Below are 15,853 nucleotides of genomic sequence, written 5' to 3'. Positions count from 1 at the left end.
GTAACCTGAAAAATGAAAACAAGAAAATAATGTGAGAACAGATAACATAGTAATGTACTTGTTACTACTACATAATGCATATTTAAACAAAGATGTATTATAACCCACGAAAATGCTTCATAAATGAAAGAAGTGAAACATTTGTGGTAAAAAAACAAAACTGCCATTCATTCAGTTGCAAAGACATTCCTCCATGAATGTTCTTTCTTTGTTTATTAATTTAAATGTCATCACTTGTGTTTCAGGATTTGATGTTGTTGTTGCCGCATTGCTTGGAGCTGATGAGTTTGGATTCAGCACAGCACCACTTATTGTTATGGGCTGCACGATGATGCGGAAATGTCATCTTAATACCTGTCCTGTTGGAATTGCAACTCAGGACCCTGTACTCCGCAAGAAGTTTGAAGGAAAACCAGAGCATGTCATCAACTATTTATTTATGCTTGCTGAAGAGGTATAATGTCACAAACTATTGTTCATTGTGTGTTACACCACATCATTCACAAAATTTTTACAAAACATACGAACTTCATTACTAACAAGAGTAGACTACATTATTGAAATAAATATTACTAATTTTCTAACATCGTGAATAATAACTGTACAAACAAATATTAAAAATGAAACTTATTATTATAGATTATTTATTTTTATATTTTGATATCAGTTTCAAGATGATGTGTTAAATATTACTTCAGTAAGATAAGTTGGTTTCACTTTCCATACTTCTGCAGAAAAATCTGTATCTAATGTATCATTCTGCTTTATTTCAGATACGTGGTCACATGGCAAAGTTGGGCATAAGAAAATTTCAGGACCTGATTGGTCGTACAGATTTGTTGCGTGTTACTGATTCTGCAAATGCAAAGGCAAAGATGCTCAACTTCGGTTTGATTCTGAAGAATGCTTTACACATGCGTCCTGGTGTGAACATTGTAGCTGCTTCAGAAACACAAGTAAGTGCATAAGTGCAACTGTAGTAGGTGTTACTAATTAAATATATCAAAGAGAGAGAGAGAGAGAGAGAGAGAGAGAGAGAGAGAGAGAGAGAGAGAGAGAGAGAGAGAGAGAGAGAGAGAGAGAGAGAGAGAATTTAATAGTATTTTTGTTTTTGATAGTAAGGATGTGGTTACAAGTAGGCAGTATGGCATAATTATAGGTACAACACATACATATGGGCACTGACAACCTCACTGCTGAGCACCGAAAATCTCTACCACCCCTGACACACACAGCAGCACACGAATGTTACACTAGGAAGAAAAATTGGATGGAAATTAAGTTACCTAAGCTGTCTGTTCTGTTCTTCAATAATGAAGACTGCATAATGCAGGGTGGTGCAGTTCAAACTGGCCTGCCTCCCCTTTGAATTGGAATGCAATATTTCAATGTCTGAAGTAGAGCACACAGCTGCAGAAATGGACAGTCTTTATGCGATAATCAATTGTTAGCATTCTTCTATCAGCATTTCAGTTTATTTCTTCAATGAAGTTAGACGTTTATCTTTGCGTCTGAAAAGTGACTTTCTCGATAGGGATACCAACAAAGAGAGCAATATGGAGTCTGTATACAAACTGGCGTAACTACAGATCTGTGAAAAATGTAAAACAACAAAGAATTCCTTCAGTCTGCACACCAGAAATTATTGCAGACATTCGCCAAAGAATTAGTCTGAACCCAAAGAAGTCTACAGGTGCATGTGAGTAGGAGGGGTTGCCAGGAGATAATGAAAAGTCTTGATCCAAAACCATATTGTGTGACGGTTGTGCAGTGGTTACAGAAGGATGACAATCAGAAATGTGTAGATTACTGCAATTGGATTTATGCTAGACCCTTTGCATTACATCATGAGTGATGAAGCATGGTTACATCTTTCTGTTCATGTGAATTCACAGGACACAAGGTACTGAGTAATGGAGAACCCTAACATTGTGTGTCAGCAACCACGTCCTGATGAAAAAATATGCATTTGGTGTGGTGTAAGAGGAATGCACATCATTGGGCTGATATCTTTTGACAATATCCTCAACAAGATTAGATATATCGAAATTTTTTATACCTTTTGTGCTCAGCTCCTGAATCTGAAAGACAATGCTGCTTCTTCCAGCAAGATGGGGCAACATGCCACATGTCTAAACTACCCCTGGAGTGAGTCCACGATGTCTTTACTGAGGAATGAACTTTCGGCACACATTTATGGCCACGTTTGCCGCATCTAACAGGATGTGATATTTTTTACCTGTGGGGATACTTGAAGAGTAAGATCCAAGAAACAAACCCACACACAATACAGGAACTATGAAACAACGTCATCCATGAAGTTGCCGTCGTCGATATCCGAACTTTACGCCAGATGTATCTGAATAAGCTTAGATCAAACAGTGGAAAATCCAGGATGGAATGTAATGATATTGTGAAAAGAAAAGTTGCTACTCACCGTATAGCAGAGATGCTGAGTCGCAGATAGCCACAACAAAAAGACTGTCACAAATATAGCTTTGGACCAGTAAGCTCTTCTTCAAAATTAGATGGCACACACACATACACACTCATGCAAACGCAACTCTCACACACGACTGCAGTCTCAGGTAACGCAGGTCGCACTGCGAGCAGCAGCAGCAGCACCAGTGCATGATGGGAGTGGTGACTGGGTGGGGATAATGAGGAGGCTGGGGTGGGGAGGAGGAGGGATAGTGGGGTAGGGGTGGCGGATAGTGACATGCTGTTGAGGAATGCGCAGGGACAAGGTGGAAAGAGGATCGGGCAGCTAGTGCAGTTGGGAGATTACACGGAGGGCAACAGAGAGATGGTGGGGGGAGGGAGGGGGTGAGAGATAGCAGAAAAGGATAGAAGTAAAAAGAATGGGTGCAATGGAGGAATGGGGGCTTTGCAGTGCTGGAATGGGAACAATGGGAACAGAGAAGGGGCTAGATGGGAGAGGACAATGACTAACTAAGGCTGAGGCCAGGAGGGTTATGGGAATGTAGGATATATTGCAGGGAAAGTTCCCACGTGCACAATTCAGAAAAGCTAGTGTTGGTAGGAAGGATCCATATGGCACAGGCTGTGAAGTATTCATTGAAATGAAGGCTGTCATGATTGGCAGCGTGCTCAGCAACAGGGTGGTCCACTTGTTTCCTGGCCACAGTTTGTTGATGGCCATTCATGTGGACAGACAGCTTGTTGGTTTTCATGCCCACGTAGAATGCAGCACAGTGGTTGCAGCTTGGCTTGTAGATCACATGACTGGTTTCTCAGGTAGCCCTGCCTTTGATAGGATAGGGGATATTTGTGACTGGACGGGATTAGGTGGTGGTGGGAGGATGTATAGGACAGGTCTTCCATCTAGGCCTATTACAAGGGTATGAGACATGATGTAAGGGGTTGGGAGCAGGGAGTGTGTAGGGATAGATGAGTATATTTATAGGTTTGGTGGACAGTGGAATACCACTGTGGGAGGGGTGGGAAGGATGGTGGGCAGGACATTTCTCATTTCAGGGCATGACGAGAGGTAGTCAAAACCCTGCTGGAGAGTGTAATTCAGTTGCTCCAGCCCTGGGTGGTACTTAGTTCTGAGGGGAATACTGCTCTGTGGCCAGACTGCGACTTTGTGAGGTGGTGGGAGACTCGAGATAAGGCACGGGAGATTTGTTTGGGAGGAGAATTGTGGTTTGTGAAGCCTTCAGTGAGATCCTCAGTATGGTGAGTAGCAGCTTCCCTTTTCACAATACGGAATATGTTTAGATATAATTAGCTGTGTATTAATGTTGCAGTGTGTCACTTTCAGCATCTTCTATAAATGTATTTTCGCTGTATATTTCATTGTAAATAAATGGTAAGTCCATTTCAGTTCCTTGTTTCTGTAATTTCGCTATGTTTCCTCTATACTTACGTTGTATACTTGTATCTGTGCCACCATGTACTTTCTTTCATGAAAGTTCGGAATTCAACTTCTCCCATACAAAGATGATAAGAATGATATGGGGAGAAACTTTTATTAATTCATAAATATTTTTTGGATTCATTAAGAGGCATTCAGTATATATGTTAAGCATTTATGTAAGTGAATCACAAGGAAACTAAATTGAAGTGTGAAATTAACGATCATCTGTCTGGTTTAGTAACAAATCTGGGTATGACTTTCAGAATATTTGCCCATATCCACAAATGCAAATGTCAGATTGCTTCTACAAATAAGTTTTATACAACAATTTTAATGTATCACAAATGCAGTGTTTTCCCTAGTAAAGTCATGACCTAATCTTGTTACGTTACACTGAATGTATTTGTGTTGGTCAACAGCGATCAGTTCCATGCGTGGGATTCCAAGGTGAAATCAATGGAAAATTTATTGTTGTTGTTGTTGTTGTTGTTGTTGTTGTTGTTGTGGTCTTCAGTCCTGAGACTGGTTTGATGCAGCTCTCCATGCTACTCTATCCCGTGCAAGCTTTTTCATCTCCCAGTACCTACTGCAACCTACATCCTTCTGAATCTGCTTAGTGTATTCATCTCTTGGTCTCCCTCTATGATTTTTACCCTCCACGCTGCCCTCCAATACTAAATTGGTGATCCCTTGATGCCTCAGAACATGTCCTACCAACCGATCCCTTCTTCTGGTCAAGTTGTGCCACAAACTTCTCTCCTCCCCAATCCTATTCAATACCTCCTCATTAGTTATGTGATCTACCCATCTAATCTTCAGCAGTCTTCTGTAGCACCACATTTCGAAAGCTTCTATTCTCTTCTTGTCCAAACTAGTTATCGTCCATACGAATACTTTCAGAAATGACTTCCTGACACTTAAATCAATACTGGATGTTAACAAATTTCTCTTCTTCAGAAACGCTTTCCTTGCCATTGCCAGCCTACATTTTATATCCTCTCTACTTCGACCATCATCAGTTATTTTGCTCCCCAAATAGCAAAACTCCTTTACTACTTTAAGTGCCTCATTTCCTAATCTAATTCCCTCAGCATCACCGGACTTAATTAGACTACATTCCATTATCCTTGTTTTGCTTTTGTTGATGTTCATCTTATATCCTCCTTTCAAGACACTGTCCATTCCATTCAACTGCTCTTCCAAGTCCTTTGCTGTCTCTGACAGAATTACAATGTCATCGGCGAACCTCAAAGTTTTTATTTCTTCTCCATGAATTTTAATACCTACTCCGAATTTTTCTTTTGTTTCCTTTACTGCTTGCTCAATATACAGATTGAACAACATCGGGGAGAGGCTACAACCCTGTCTTACTCCCTTCCCAACCACTGCTTCCCTTTCATGTCCCTCGACTCTTATAACTGCCATCTGGTTTCTGTACAAATTGTAAATAGCCTTTCGCTCCCTGTATTTTACCCCTGCCACCTTTAGAATTTGAAAGAGAGTATTCCAGTCAACATTGTCAAAAGCTTTCTCGAAGTCTACAAATGCTAGAAACGTAGGTTTGCCTTTCCTTAATCTTTCTTCTAAGATAAGTCGTAAGGTCAGTATTGCCTCACGTGTTCCAGTGTTTCTACGGAATCCAAACTGATCTTCCCCGAGGTTGGCTTCTACTAGTTTTTCCATTCGTCTGTAAAGAATTCGTGTTAGTATTTTGCAGCTGTGACTTATTAAGCTGATAGTTCGGTAATTTTCACATCTGTCAACACCTGCTTTCTTTGGGATTGGAATTATTATATTCTTCTTGAAGTCTGAGGGTATTTCGCCTGTTTCATACATCTTGCTCCACCAGATGGTAGAGTTTTGTCAGGACTGGCTCTCCCACGGCCGTCAGTAGTTCCAATGGAATATTGTCTACTCCAGGGGCCTTGTTTCGACTCGGGTCTTTCAGTGCTCTGTCAAACTCTTCACGCAGTATCGTATCTCCCATTTCATCTTCATCTACATCCTCCTCCATTTCCATAATATTGTCCTCAAATACATCGCCCTTGTATAGACCCTCTATATACTCCTTCCAACTTTCTGCTTTCCCTTCTTTGCTTAGAACTGGGTTTCCATCTGAGCTCTTGATATTAAATTTATTATGCAACTGAAAAGCAACAAAACTGTAATCATATAATCACAATCTACCTTTTCTCAAACATGCAAAAATAAAGATCAAGAAAATTACAGAGACATCATTGTCTGATATCAAATATAATTCCCACAACCATATAGTACCAATGTTGGTGAGTAATAAATATGCATGTTTACAGAAATGTCCTCAGTTACTTGAAATACACTGATGTGTTCACCCCATGCAACTTGTGTAATATTATAAACAAATCAGCCCAAAACACATGTATGCCAGCTGTCAAATTTGAATGTAGCACAGGCTACAGTTCTCAACCAATCAGAACAAAGCATCTATATGGTAGGATCATGCGCATACCATACAGTGGTGGTTTGCAAATTTTTCTCATTTCAGAAAGTTATTCATGTATTACACGAGAAATATATGAAATATATGAAAGTGACAAATGCACTGAATAAATGAGAGCATGTTTAAGTACCAATTTAAAAATAATCATAAAAACTGTAGAGAGGGGTGTGGAGCAAATGCTATGTTTATATTGGTACTGTCACAGTGAGTCAACATCAGTCTCAAAATTACAATACTTAAAGTGGAACAACATTTTATTGAAAAGAAAAAAATGAGGAGTGTTTTTTAAGTAAGTACTACTTTGAAATAAAAAAAGTGGATGTTTCTTAGCAATTTTATTTCCACACGAAACCCTGTACTTTAATGTACTTTCCTACATAATTCTCACCAATATTAAGGCACTTATTGTGTCATACAACCAGCTTTCGAATACCATCCTTTTAGAAATATGCTGCCTGATTAGGCAACATTTGCATAAAGGACACTACTTGACATTTGCAGAAAATAGTCATGCAACATCAAAATTGTAAAGCAACTGTCCTCTCTCACTTATCCATCAACTTTCTGCACCATATCGTCAGTAATAACTAAAGATTACGTACTTTGTTCCTCATCGTGGACATTTGTACAGCCATCTTTAAAAGCTCTTATCCATTTCCATACCATCCGATCACTCGTAGTGTTTTCTCCATACACTTCACTGACCTGATGAATTTCAGCCACTTTCACACCCATAACTGTAAGAATATGAGCCACAGCACATATTTCATAGTCAGAGGGAATCTCAATTGGAGGAAGCATTTAAAATGCAAACAAATGTAAACATGCTGAATACTGGTGGTAATTATGTGGAAAAGTAGATTGAAGTACAGGCTTTCAGGTAAAAATAAAATTGCTAATAAAAGTCTACTTGTCTTAGTTTTGATTCAAAACAATACTTACTTGAAAGACAAGTCTTGTATAAAATTGTATTTAACACTCACTTTGAAAAAGTCCCCGCTGTGACAGTGTGGTGTGACAACGATGCACAATCCTGATATTTGACAATTCTTAAAAGTGTCCTGTACTGTTACAGCTGCTATCATGAGCTTGAAGTTGTCTGACTGCTGTTTCAGAGAGCGCATAATTTGAAATACACAGCACTGAATTATTTATAATATATATTTCTCTAAACAATATACTCCTCCATTGCTTCCATGAAACAGTTGCAGTTCAAAGAGTGATTGACTTGTTTTAATGGTACACACCAATTTGTGTCCATTGGACACTTGAAAACCGTCTTACTTCATACGGGAATAAAAACACAGCATTCATTTCGTGGTTGACTCAGAATTACTCATTATCTTGCTTCCAAACAAACTGATATGGTGCACATATTAATTTAAGTATTTTATCTGTGTCTTTAAGCATGAAAAACTAACCCACTGGCTGTGGATCTTTTATAGCTGAGTTATACACAGATAATCTGAAACATTTATCATATTGTAATATTTGAATGTTGCTAAACATAATGAATAAAATGATTAACAAAAAAAGAAAAAAATGTAGGCTCCTTGGAGCTACAGTTTCACAATTTCCAGCATATGCAGAATCTTTTGCCTGCCAATTGCCGACAGTGGGAGAACTTATACCAGTGGCTCCTTCCACAAACTCTTAACCCATTTCCACAACGAATTTTCACCCTGCAGCAGAGTTTAAGCTGAAACATATGTTTATTTTAGCAACCTAGTAAAGCAGTTTTACATGTTCTGTGACTACAGCAGAGTGTTATGAAACTTTTTGGCAATTTAAAACTGTCTGCTATACCTGACTCAAACGTAGAATGTTGCCATACTTGGCCCATGGTCTTTAATATACGAGTCATGACTCGTATCATAATTTATGAAAGTACATCCGCCACATCCTGTATATCACATTCAAATATGATTAATGGATTCCAAACATTTTTTCTCTAGTAGTGGACAAGAGTATTGGCCACATGGGCTGTATTCACATTTAAGTAGCACTGGTAGAAGAGTGAGAGTACTGTATCAATCAAAGTACAAAGTGACCCTGAATATAAGACCACCTCACCTTTTTTAACAGGCTCCTTGAGAAAACTTTATTTTTTAATATATAGTGAATAAACAAAATTACAAACTTCCATAGTTCTAAGGGAGCTGTGTAAATGTTAATATGACACCTATTTTGAATTTAAGCCACTTATTGATTGTCAATATTTTGATAATACACGGAGACATAAATTAAACAAAAAGGAATTGCTTATATCAGTTTTTTTGTCTTCATTGCATTTTTTTGTTTGCCTAACCTGTTGTCTGTGGTTTTGTCATTTTAGTCATCATCATCATTCTAACAGGACAGCTGTGAAAATTAAATCTGTTGTCACAAATATTTGGCTGTTTCTTCCAAATATATTGTGGTTTCTGAGATTGTAGTTACTGTGGGATCTGAGAACACAGCTACTTTTTTTCTGTACACATTGTGAATTTCGCTTCTATACTGATGCGAGAACGTTACAACCTCTCTTGCTTCCAAACATATTGTCTGCCGGCCACTCTCTCATTGTATGTGTAGGACCAGCAGCTGAGCATTGACAACATTGCTGCATACACATGTAAATACACCACTGCCCCGCCCCCCCTCCCCCATCTAGATTTTCAGCGTCTCTTGCAGAAATGTATGCTACTGTTGAGTACTTGTCCAGTTTTAAAGTCAGTTCGATTCTGAGGGCAAATGGATTCAGGAAAATTGCAGTTTAAGCATGGTAGATGTTCATAAAAATCCAATGTATGCAGCACATTCTCATGGTTGACTGGACAATGATATTTTTGCCTCTTCAACACCATCCTTCCTGCACTTATAACAGTTTGCAGCCAAGCTGGGTCACTATTCCCCCTCCAACTTTCCTTAGCTAGTGCTGTGCTCAAGCAACAGTGAAACATTGATGGCAATATCTTGTAGGGTGCTGTTGTTGCGAGCGATCCTTTCTTTCAGGAGTGCTAGTTCTGCAAGGTTCGCAGGAGAGCTTCTGTAAAGTTTGGAAGGTAGGAGAAGAGGTACTGGCAGAAGTAAAGCTGTTGGTACCGGGCGTGAGTCGTGCTTCGGTAGCTCAGATGGTAGAGCACTTGCCCGCAAAAGGCAAAGGTCCCGAGTTCGAGTCTCGGTCGGGCACACAGTTTTAATCTGCCAGGAAGTTTCATACCTAAACTCTGCAGCCATTGTGAAGAATGCGATATTTTCAGTTATGCTTGGCAGTGTAATGCCTGAGTAAATTGAACCTGTGATTTGTCAGAGTAACAGACAGCAGTTTCTAGATATGTGTAAGAGATTTGCAGTGAATAATAAATTGTCTGTGTTCCAAATTTCAAAAGGGGGCCAAATTCCCCCACTTGCTCATCCTTGCAGATGACCATGAATAGGGCCCAAAGCCTGTTCTAAATGTTGGTAATGACATTTGTGTTGCACACATCAGTTTTAATAGTTGGAAGATATTGGCACTGCTTTAGTCTGTAGGCCAATAGTGATAGCAGGGAGAAAAGGCAGAAGATGCATCTAGGCCATCCATAACCTTGTTACACTTAAACAATTAAGATTCATTGCTAGAAACAGATTATAGTACAAGGCATATCTGCATATTTCTGAGTAAGACTATCACAGCATTTATTAAAGAATTTCAAAATGAAATCTGGTATCTTAAAATTTGTTTTAATCTCTTTTGAACAGTACACTCAGGAAAAGCTAAGCCTTTCATATCCTCATGCTCAATGCTGTAAAAATTGTCACTGCACTTTGTTTTGTCAAAATATTTACTGATGACATTGTATGAGCTTATTAGATCTGCAATTTGTCTTGTAGACTGTAGTATTTCATTTACAAAGCTGGTTTCATGCAGTAAAAACATGTTATAATCAAGAGCTGGCTCAGTCGATGATATTTTTGGATGGAAATTATGTGTAAGAGTTCCTTAGACTTTCCTGTTTGATTACATATTTTCAGTTTCAACATAGTCTCTAGACAGTTAGAAACACTTTTCCAAACAGTGGCACAGTTTAGTGAAGTGATATCACTCTATCTCAGAATCAGATACTTACCATTGAGCTAGACATTGTTTATCCTGCCCTACTGAATGTTACAAATATAGAGATGAAAACATACCATAGAAGTGGAAAAAAAGTAGAAATGTGTAGTTTTGTTAGCTCTGTACTTGCTTTTTCGAGTATATTTGTGAAACTAACTCTACTTCTCACAGTGTTTGAAGAAACTACTGTCAAGTTATGTATTATGAAAGCCAGTCAGTCGTTGCAAAAGGTTCTCCCATCTTTGTTATATTTTAAAATTATTTTAATAGAACAGTCTAGATCACATGCAAATCGTGTATATTTCACTTGGTGACCAGTTTGGTCTTAAGACCATGACCCCCCCCCCCCCCTTTTTTTTTTACTCTGAACAAGACTGTTACATATTACAAGCTGTCAAGGAATGAATAGAATCATATATGCAAAATAATATAAATTAGATGCCTGATGTACCCTTGGTGACAGCAGGAGCCAGTGATGTGGAGCAAGCCATTCTGAAGAGCAGAGTGGAACACTACTGAGTGGTGCTCAGTCACTCAAGATATTATAAGAGAAGCTCTGCGTACCATCTCCTGTATAACATCACCTCTAGCCAATAGTAGAGAGCATCCAACTGAGGCTGCAACATCTTTGGCCGATAGCAGTGCATATCGACTAACATTTGTCTCTGTGGTAACCAGTTGGTGTCCTGCCAACAATCTTTGCCAAACACATGTTGATAGCCAGTACCTGTAGTGGGCAGCACGTATTAAAAGGAGACAGTGTCACTGGACAGAGATGTTCTTCTCTGTTTAAAAAGGTTTATAATATGCATCTTTTATGTGTATTCAAAATATCTCTAATTCTTTTTCCATGATTTTCCTATGACTTTAGCTTACGATAATATACGTTCACAATCAGTTTTCATAGATTATGGTAAGAGCCCTCTACTGTTGGCTAGTGGCAGCGTTACGCAGGTGACGCTGGGTGGAACTTTTGCTATAATATCACGATTGACTGAGTTCAACTCAGCAGTGTTCCACATGCCTCTTCAGAGTTCAGAGTGGCCCCGCTCCTGCTGTCACCAAGGGTATACCAGCCATTTATTTCTATTATGTGACATGTGTGATTGTATTCATTCCTCGACAACTTTCAATATGTAGTACTCTTGTTTACAGAGTAAAAAAGAGTGGTCTGATGATGGTCTAATAAGAGATAGAAACCATTAATAGAGTGAAATATGAACATCTTACATGTCATGTAGACTGTCTTGATGAAATAATTTTAATACAGTTTTACCAGTCACTATTTTTTCCTAAGGAAAATGTCCAAAAAATTTTGTTTTATTTGCAGATGTAGTATACTAGGATTGTTAACGGGACTTCACACACCATATTACAATTTGCTTCATTTTGGTACTGCCAAATGTTGGTGTTTAATATATGTGCAGTCTACATCTATCAGTCAACCTCCATACCTTGATTGGGTGGTAATGGATTGCTAAAAGTTCAGCAAGGATGCTGTGTTCATGCTCAAACGAGTTTCACATAGCATGGTTTATTCTCGCAGTAAGACATGTAGAGTTAGTTATGCAATATAACAGCATTAACTAACAGACTGGAGAAGTTTGCTTGGGCAGTTACTTCCATGATTTTTTGGTAAATCGTAAGTAATTTTTAACTGTGTATTCTTTAACTGTTTATGTATAACAGACAATTTCTGCTTCTCAATAGGATTTTGGACTGGAGAAAAGACTGGACAACAAACTGATCGAGGCAGCAGCTCCTGTATTGGCCGGTACTAAATCCAGTGTTGATATTGAGATGAACATATGCAATGAGGACCGTGCATTTGCTTCTACGCTCAGCTACCAAATTTCAATGTAAGTATAATGGTGACTGCAATGTGATGGGGGCAAAAACAAAAGAAACAAACAATCAAATGCAAAAGAACTTTGCAAACAGTTTTTTTTTTTCTGTGGTGGTGGTGGTGGTCATAATAGTTGCAGGAAAAAGTGTTATCGGTTTAATTTGTGCTGGGTTGAAACTTATATCATAAAGGCAGGTGGCCACTTGTGCATTACTGTCATGCACATAAGTGAGAGAAACATAATGAAAATATGGAGACTGGACGGGCAAACATAATCGGAAGAAAATACATAAGAATGTTGTACGATAACGACTCTCAAAAATTATTCTCTGGACTGCTGCCTGGCTTGTACTTTATACAGCTATGTAAATGCCTAAGTTAATGCAGTATGCATGGAATTTGCCTGTATCGAGAAATGGATGGAAAATGTCTTTTTGGGGGGGGGGGATGTCATTAGCTGTGTTACGAAATGCACATTGTAAACACACTCTTGTGGTGAAAACTCTGTTCATCCCCAAGACCCAGAAAACAGTAAATACAGTCGCACAGGTAGATGCCATGTTCCTTAACTTCCAGAAGGTGCACAGTATAGGTCTTCACTACTGCCTAATGGACACAATACAAGTGTGTGTAATATCAGGTCCAATGTGTGACTGTAGTGAAGAGTTTCTAGCAAATGGAATGCAGCATGTCGTTCTTAACAGAGAGAAATCTTGTGATAAAAAATGTTACACGATCATTCCTTCCCACAATATGTACAAATGACATCATAGATAACATCAGAAGTTCCATGAGGCTTTTCATGGATGATGCTGTTGTATGCAGAGTCGTCACAATGCAAGAAAACTGTAGCAGAATGCAGGGAGACCTGCAGAGGATTAACGCTTGGTGTAGATAGTGGCAATTGAACTTCAACATAAGCAAATGTAATGCAATACATGTACATAGACAAAAAGACCCATTATTGTAGGATTACACAATTCTCGAACAGTCACTGGAAGCAGTTACTTCCATAAAATATCTCCAGACACATCTTTGCTGGTCATTGGGACTTAGTTCAAAGCAGGACTGATTGCTGAACACAATTTTGCACCAGTCAATGACATTAGAGTCCGAAGAAGTGTCTGGAGACACCCTGGATGGTAGTGGTATACCAGCCTGACTGTCGTCTGCTATGTGGCCCGACAGCCAGGAGTGATAGTCCAGGGTGCTATTTCTTTTCAAACCAGAACCCCTTTGGTTGTCATCTGTGGTATCCTTACAGTGCAGCACAGTTTTGTTGCCGTTTATGGCATCCCATCCTGGGCTTACATTTCAGTAAGATAATGCCCTCCCACATTCAGCAAGAGTTTCTGCTGCTTGTCTTCATGATTGCCAAACCCTACTTTGGTTAGCAAGGTCACTGGATCTCTCTCCAGTTGAGAACATTTGAAGCATTATGGGCAGGACCCCCCAACCAGCTCATAATTTTGATGATCTAATGTGCCGATTTGACAGAATTTGACATGGTATCTCTCGGGACGACATCTGAGAACTCCATCAGTCAATGCCAAACTGAATAACTGCTTTCATAGGGGCCAGAGGTGGACAATCAAGTGATCGACCTCTCCAATTTGCGGAGCTCTTTCCCTGGAACAAGTTGTCCGTTTTTTTTTGAAACTGTAATCGTTTGTTTGTACATATATATCACATCTACCAACGCATAGCATTCACTGCTTCCATTACTCATCCCGCAGGACATAGTACAGCGAAACATTAACAAATGTATCAGTAGGTCACACAGAATACTATAAAATAACATCCTATTGTTTTTATTTTATCTGACACGCCTTTTCTTTGAAAGATACAGTGAATCTCAAGTGATAGAGTGAATCTCAACTGTGTGTTGTACCCCAGTGTTTTTGGAATTTCAAACCATAATAACATCTTTTGACTGGAATACTCTCTTTCAAATTCTAAAGGTGGCAGGGGTAAAATACAGGGAGCGAAAGGCTATTTACAATTTGTACAGAAACCAGATGGCAGTTATAAGAGTCGAGGGACATGAAAGGGAAGCAGTGGTTGGGAAGGGAGTAAGACAGGGTTGTAGCCTCTCCCCGATGTTGTTCAATCTGTATATTGAGCAAGCAGTAAAGGAAACAAAAGAAAAATTCGGAGTAGGTATTAAAATTCATGGAGAAGAAATAAAAACTTTGAGGTTCGCCGATGACATTGTAATTCTGTCAGAGACAGCAAAGGACTTGGAAGAGCAGTTGAATGGAATGGACAGTGTCTTGAAAGGAGGATATAAGATGAACATCAACAAAAGCAAAACAAGGATAATGGAATGTAGTCGAATTAAGTCGGGTGATGCTGAGGGAATTAGATTAGGAAATCAGACACTTAAAGTAGTAAAGGAGTTTTGCTATTTGGGGAGCAAAATAACTGATGATGGTCGAAGTAGAGAGGATATAAAATGTAGGCTGGCAATGGCAAGGAAAGCGTTTCTGAAGAAGAGAAATTTGTTAACATCGAGTACAGATTTAAGTGTCAGGAAGTCATTTCTGAAAGTATTTGTATGGAGTGTAGCCATGTATGGAAGTGAAACATGGACGATAAATAGTTTGGACAAGAAGAGAATAGAAGCTTTAGAAATGTGGTGCTACAGAAGAAAGCTGAAGATTAAATGGGTAGATCACGTAACTAATGAGGAGGTATTTAAGAGAAAGGGGGAGAAGAGGAGTTTGTGGCACAACTTGACTAGAAGAAGGGATCGGTTGGTAGGACATGTTCTGAGGCATCAAGGGATCACCAATTTAGTAGTGGAGGGCAGCGTGGAGGGTAAAAATCATAGAGGGAGACCAAGAGATGAATACACTAAGCAGATTCAGAAGGATGTAGGTTGCAGTAGGTACTGGGAGATGAAGCAGCTTGCACAGGATAGAGTAGCATGGAGAGCTGCATCAAACCAGTCTCATGACTGAAGACCACAACAACAGCAATAACATCTTTCATTTACCTTTCAACTGATCCACTCCCCAGTTTCTAGTGACAGTGATGTATGAGGGACTTTACACTCCAACATTCCACAGTACTTCTTTTCTCCCCCCCCTTACACTCACTTTTCCTGTATTTTTGTTTGTGATAATGACTAGCTTTTAAATTTTTTTGTCACATCACTGTTTTGTTTGTCTTGCAGGAAATTTGGAGATGAGGGACTTCCTGAACACAGCATAAATGTGAAGCTCAGAGGGTCAGCAGGCCAGAGCTTCTGTGCTTTCATGACAAAAGGAATTCATGTGACACTTGAAGGAGATGCTAATGATTATGTGGGCAAGGTAACAAAGGAAATCACAGTATATTGTGTTAAAATCACATACAGAGCTTTGATGGATGAGTCTTGAAATATGAGGCTAAGTAGATACTATCCCAAAAGATGTCTGCGCTAATTTTTGTATTCTGAATTTAGATTTCTGATGGATACTAGTTTTTTATTTTAATGGTAGCCAATGTATTGTTTCCTGATCATTATGCTATTGAAACCTTGAACTTGTTTGAAAATGGTCCTAACTGATCCTGAAGGACAAA

General features: G+C 39.0%; 1 protein-coding gene across 2 annotated transcripts in view; it reads left to right on the top strand.

Annotated features, from left to right (window-relative positions):
* LOC124546019 (glutamate synthase [NADH]) overlaps window positions 1-15,853 on the top strand; it is a 360,968-nt gene that overhangs the window by 299,919 nt on the left and 45,196 nt on the right. For both annotated transcript variants that reach the window (XM_047124987.1, XM_047124986.1), the window contains 4 exons: window positions 246-454; window positions 774-956; window positions 12,151-12,299; window positions 15,465-15,603. In XM_047124987.1, coding sequence (XP_046980943.1) covers window positions 246-454; window positions 774-956; window positions 12,151-12,299; window positions 15,465-15,603 — 680 coding nt within the window. The remainder of the gene's footprint in view (window positions 1-245; window positions 455-773; window positions 957-12,150; window positions 12,300-15,464; window positions 15,604-15,853) is intronic.

The sequence above is a fragment of the Schistocerca americana genome, chromosome 8, assembly GCF_021461395.2.
Source record: "Schistocerca americana isolate TAMUIC-IGC-003095 chromosome 8, iqSchAmer2.1, whole genome shotgun sequence".
Taxonomy (NCBI): domain Eukaryota; kingdom Metazoa; phylum Arthropoda; class Insecta; order Orthoptera; family Acrididae; genus Schistocerca; species Schistocerca americana.
The sequence above is the reverse complement of the archived record's forward strand: the minus strand, read 5'-3'. Positions and strand labels throughout refer to the sequence as shown.